We start from the raw sequence: 6,219 nt of genomic DNA, 5'->3' as shown, positions 1-6,219 counted from the left end.
TTATATACTTTAACTTACCTTACATGGGAAGCAGCCCAAGTTTCTCATTTTTTAATTTTAGAAAAAGGGGAGAATGTTAGTGTTTAGGCACCTGCTTCTGGGTTGCCTAGCAACCTATGATGCTATCATGTGCCACTGGCCAGGTGGCCACACCTGGCAGGCATCGTTACTTTGCTCCTTAAAAGGATCAACCCGGTACTTTGTCTCTCTCTTGGCCTCTCTTGCCTTCTTGCCCTCTTCCCTTTCTCTTCAGGGCACCCCCTTTCTTCCCTTATCATGTCTCCCTCTCTCCCCCCCCTCCATCTCCATCTAATGAACCTCTTTCATATAAGGTCTGTTGTGCGCCTCATCATCATTATTTAATTTGTCCCAACAGTGTTGCCTTTCAGCATGTCACAATTTCCCCGTCCGTTTCATCAGTTACATCACAGGGATGGCATATGAAAGGGATCTTGCTGGTAGCTTTTAGATGGAGTGGGAACCAAAATATGGGAACCTGGTCTGGTCTGAATCAGTCACCTTGACTTACCTTCGCAGTGGGGGAGACATTTTTGAGGTAAGTATTTCTAGGCCAGAACATGCAGCCAAGTACTTAGCCATTTATATTAATCTCTCTGACTCACTCTTAAATGAGTACTTCTCATGACCCTCATGACCACCCCATGCAAATTAAGTGTTAATTGATAATGATCCTACTGTGAAGATTCAAACTGAGGCCGAGGCACTCTAATGTCAGTATGCCTGCCTCGTAACTTGGTGCCAGGTAAGTGGGGGAGTTCTTGGCATTAGACTCTCTGTGATCTCTACAGATCCCCGAGTCTCCTTTCATGTGGGTCAAAAACAAATGAACTATTAGCAAGAAACAGAACATTAAAAACAGTAACACAATCTGTTTCCTTTAGTTTATTTTTTATTTGAACATCAAATATGTGGGGAAGATGGTTTACAGGTGCTTGAGCATCCCATTGGATTCTTCACTGTTTCAAGGTGCGAAAGAGGCTTACAGGTGTGTTTCATTAAACAAAGCAAGCTGAGACGAAACAGAATCACATCAATAGTAGAATGCATCAGAAGTATGTAGTAATCCATCAAACACAATTGGGCATCTGTGCCTTTCCTCAGAAAACAAGAGCTCCACACTGAAGAATATGTAGTGCACAAAAAGCATTGTTTGTAAGCTGTGAAAGAACATAAACTGGCATAATGTCACTTATTAATTCAAGTCTCTATGACCAACGACCTCTCTGTGGGGCAAAGGGGTCCATGTCTCAGGCACCTGCTCATGGGACTGTATGTTATTTCCAGGGTGCACAGCTCTGTAAAAAGACACTAAAGATGGGCTTGGAACATGGCAGCATTTACATATTTTAAAAGTTCAGGCACATTTGGATGCTATAGAAAGAAAAAAGCAAATAGAAATTTTTCTTAAGTCTCTGAAAAACAGTGCAAAATTGAAGTGCCATAATTGAGACAGCAATCACTTAGAAAACAAGTTTAAAGGACTTTAAAAGAGACCACACTTTAATTTACATGGAAAAGATATGAAGCTGGAAATAAAGCATACTCGTGCTAATGAAAAGGCGGATATTTGGGACCACAGTTAAATTTGTTTGCTCCAGTTGAAAGAGAGTAAATTTTCACGGAGTTAGTTTAGGAAGTGTGCAGTGGAAGCCGGATCACCCTCCAAGACTTGCACCAAAGAGAATGATGGTTGCCTTGTGCTACTGTATGACTCTGTTTGCCTTTAAAAGACTTAGGTTCCCCAAGCAGATATGACTGAGACTATTAGACATTACTATGGTCCTAGCCATCATTCTCAGTATCCACGATACATCTCAGAGTTGCAAAGTATGAATAGGAAGAGATTTGTAATTGAGTTCATGCAGGGATATGCATAACTATAAACCAATGGCTGGAGTCAATGACCTTTCAATGTACAAGACTCCAAAGTGTGGACACCACAATGTGATTAAAAGGAAATTATCAGTAAGTCACTTACTTGTTCAGCCCCCAAAGGCATGAGATATGGTATGGAAAAACATATCTGCAATGTTACCAGGGAAATCTATCAAAGACGGCACATCCTTGGAGACTGTATTTTTGTCACCTACATTGATATGGTTTTCTCTTTGGATGACCAGAATCAAATCAGCAAGATAAGCAATGGCTAAAAGAAACTTAGGCAAACCTCTTGCTGTATTATTCTTTGGATTTCACTGCTGCTGCCCACTCTTCCTCAGCACTCAAGCCACCATTTTGAAAATGGCTACCAATGGAACTAGGTGTTATTTTATTACAGTGCAGACAGAAGTGAAATTTTGAAATGTGGGGCACAGTCAAAGTGCCAGAATAATTTCCATACATTTTATTCCCATTTCCCCCTTCCTTTGGATTCCTAGATCTACCTACCTACCTACCCCATCGTGACTCTCTAGGTAGATCATGACATTCAAACTGTAAATTGCCTCCAGGTGAGGGGAAATAATGGGTATGACTCTCTGGCATGCCCCCAGTACCCCAACACAGCAGCAGCTGAAATATATCAGCTGCTCAAAATTGGCACTTCAGATAAGGGTAAAAAAAAAGATTTTCAAACCTTGTTTGAAATTCTTGGGCTAACACTTCAGCTGTCTGATGTTCTCTGCCCATTTCAAATGTATTATCATAACATGAATACAAACACAGTAGATAGATAATGTAAGACCCTCCACTATAGTATCGTTTGGATTTAGCTGGTATTACATCATCTAAAGTCCTAGAAGTTTTTTTTTTAATTTTTGTTTTTGTAAAAGAAAATCTCAGTATAAACATTAAAAAGAACCCACTGACCCATTAGCTACTGTCCAAAAATATTACTACTGATATTTTGGTAAAAGCAAAATTAGCTGCCCTGAATAATTTTCCTTATCAGGCATAATCTCTGCTACATAAGATTGTCTATCATTCAACACCCAACAATAGACATATGGATTAGTGCTATTTTGTCTACTGTGGATACAAAAGTTGATATGAAATGTGATCTTCATTTAAATGAAAACCACCAGGCTTTAGGCATTAGTAACGGCATACATGACGGTAGCTTGAAAAGTCTACAAAAAAACTAAATATTTTCCTTGTTTTTTTGCAATGTTAACCCAGTCAAATTAAAATGCAGAACAGAACTATTACATTCAATTGTCTGATAAACAAGCAATTCAATTTCAAAAAAATATATATTATACTATATAAGGTGCTTCTTAAACAAACACAAACAAAAGAATTATATTCTTAAACATATTCTTAAAGCAGATACATAAAAATGTCCCAGAATTTGATGCACAAATATGAAAAAAGAAGAAAAAATATTGGCCCTCCCAGCTTCCCACTTCTTTGGTAGTCACTTAACTGGGAGACCAAAAATTAATCGAACCCTCTATTCCAAATAGGACTGACCAAGAGAAGCCTATCCATTCACCTGGGCTGTTGGCTAACACATCACATCTCAATAGAGTTCAAATTATAGATCATAAAGTCAGGGGGGAAAAATGGACTTTCATTTTGGTTAAGAAAAGGAAATAATTCTTAGTTGCACTAGAGAGGCCAAGACCCCATAGACTTTGGGGTGGCTGTGGTTAGAGTTAGCCATTCTTTTTGCCCCCTTGGCCAAAAGATGCTCATGGGACAATTCTGGTCTCATTCTCTGGCTCATAAAGTATAAGAACATGAGCCACTGGGGCAGGGGAGGAGGGGTTCTCCCCAAGACACACCAGCTGATATTTGTTTGGATGAGTTCTGAGTAGTTAAGGACACTCTAGTCTGAGCAAGTCCTCAGCAACTTGAGTCATGAGTGCTCCAAGACCTATCCTCCATGCCTCCTGCCAAGCTGCTACAAGAACTATAGGAGCACAGGAATCTACAGTTGCCTCTTTCGATCAGGGTCATACCTGAAATGTAAACACAAACAGACAGTGGATCCCAGGTCAGCCCCACTGAGAATGGTGGAGCCTGAAATGCACCCGTGGGAAGTTGCTGCCTGTGGCGTGCACATTTCTCCCAGTTTTTCCAGTCTCTCCCGTACTCTCCTTCTCGTTCATGCTTCTTCTGATTCACAGTCATTGTACATTTATTATTTGTCTCCCTTCACTCGAGAATAAAACTAAGCAAAACAAACTGTATCACCAGGGTACAGGCTCATTGCAACTGCCCTTAGCTGCTCCACTGGAACAATTGGGGGCAGTTCCCATGGGGGAAGAGACAAGGAAGTATCCTGGGCTGCTGAATGCTGGATTCCGAAGCACAGGTCCCCAAGCCACCTTCACTGCAAGCCCCAGAGGCAGAAGGATATTAGAAGACGAGAATCAAAGAAAATCAAAACACCCTACAGCCTTCATGAAGGAGACTAATTCATATCAGGGTGTTAACTGACATTGACTTGCTGGTTACCGAAAGTCATGGGAAGCAAGAATTATCTAGAACTCATGGCCTGTGTATAGTGCTTGGCAGTTGACACTTTAGAAACCAGAAAGTGCAGTGTATTAAGTGGACATAATCTTGACAAGTAGGGGAATCTTTCTTTCCTGTGTGAATTTTATATTCCTATAGAGGCTCAAGATTTCCCTTTAGTAAAGTCACGTGTCGCTATAGGACTACAGGTTGGTGTTATAAAGAACCCATGAGATAGCTTTCACTGTGGCTTCACTGACGGGAGCCACTTCAAGGTTTACTAATGCTGCTAAGGCTTACTCTTGGAGCCTTTACAAAGTGCTTCTCAGAGGTGAAATGTATACTCTCTAGGCCTGGGTCTCAACAAGTAGCTTCAATGCGGTCATGTCAATTCAGTCATGATGACTATAGGAATCCTCACACTTAGTGATGTAGCAATAGGGGGAGAGAGCTGTTGCCGAAATTTAGCCCTGGAATCCCTTTTGGCTGTTCCCAATAGAAGACGTGCCACTAAGAACTGAGCAAGCAAATGAACAGCCACTCATACTAGAAAGCCGCTGACGGTGGGCGCATGCCAGAGTGTGACACAGGAGACAGAATTCGGCTAAAGTGATACATGACATGGGTAAAAATGCTTCAGGGATTCTCAGAACCATGGGGGAGCCGGGGAGCTCTCAGATCGTGTTGGGGAAACTCTCCGCTTCTGGAGGGATGTAGTAGGTCTGTACGGAATGGGCTGAAGTGGGGCTAGTGGTGGTCAGCTGGCTGTGGTTGGGCTCCTCTTGGGGGACTCCCATGCGACTAACTGGCGCATGTAGGCGGTGGGCATCCAGCATCTCCAGCAGCAGGTCGTAGAGGGGCACGACATTCTTGCATTTCATGTTATAGAGATGCTCCATGCCTTTGTCACTGGAGGAGAAGGGACACAAAGGGAGCCAGGTTAGACAGCAGCTGAAGCCTAGGATGGCTGAAATTCCTAGGAGGACGAAGTAAGAGAAACTCCAAAGACACTTGTGAGCCATTTTTTTTTTTTAATGCCTCTGAGGATTCATCTTAAGATGATCTCTGTAGAGGCTTAGTGACTTCAGAGACCCCAGGTAGGGACTCGTGTCCATGAGTTTTTATTTCCTCCACCCTATATGGGTCCCCTACCCCCACAATCATATTCTTCCTCCAGCTTCTTTCACTTGGTTTCCTGTGCATTTTCCTGGTTAATGCTGAATGTCAACTTGACAAGCTCTAGATGTCTGTGGATGTCTATGAGGTCGTTCCTAGATTGCATTAATTAAGATTGGAAGACACATCCTAACTTTGGCCTGGGGACACACCTAAGCTTTTCAGTGGCTTCCTGTAATATTCAGGAATTAATATAATATTAACAAAATCAACTTTTCTATCCAGGCTCTCTGAGGACCAAATGACCTGCCTTCACCTCCCTCACAGAGAACACCCAGTTTGTCATCCTGCACTGACTCTCTGTCTCTGGTCTTTGAGTTGCTCTTTAATGGACCTAAGACTCGTGGAGACCTAGGGAATCTGAACATGCTGCTCTCTTTTTCCTGGATGCATTTCTACAGAATCTTCAAAGGCTTCTTGTGACCAGGAAACCTTTGTTGTCCCATGGCAGTGGTTCAGCCTTATTGCACAGGCATTTCTTTTCACATGCCCCATCTTCTACCATAGCCCAGAAGAAGCTCACAACAGGAAATGAGGGAGAAAAGGCAAGAGAAGGATGTAGACAAATGCCCGCTCTTTCTTTCTTTCTTTCTTTCTTTCTTTCTTTCTTTCTTTCTTTCT

General features: G+C 42.1%; 1 protein-coding gene across 4 annotated transcripts in view; it reads right to left on the bottom strand.

Moving 5' to 3' along the window:
• Window positions 1–892: 892 nt before the first annotated feature.
• The window catches only part of Esr1 (estrogen receptor 1), a 364,727-nt gene continuing 359,400 nt past the window's right edge, over window positions 893–6,219 (bottom strand). For all 4 annotated transcript variants that reach the window (XM_055616067.1, XM_055616066.1, XM_055616068.1 and 1 more), the window contains one exon: window positions 893–5,331. In XM_055616067.1, the coding sequence (XP_055472042.1) occupies window positions 5,097–5,331 (235 nt within the window). In that variant the 3' untranslated portion in view covers window positions 893–5,096. The remainder of the gene's footprint in view (window positions 5,332–6,219) is intronic.

The sequence above is a fragment of the Psammomys obesus genome, unplaced genomic scaffold (assembly GCF_907164565.1).
Source record: "Psammomys obesus unplaced genomic scaffold, mPsaObe1.curated_primary_1811, whole genome shotgun sequence".
NCBI lineage: Eukaryota > Metazoa > Chordata > Mammalia > Rodentia > Muridae > Psammomys > Psammomys obesus.
This window is presented reverse-complemented; position numbering and strand designations above follow the sequence as displayed.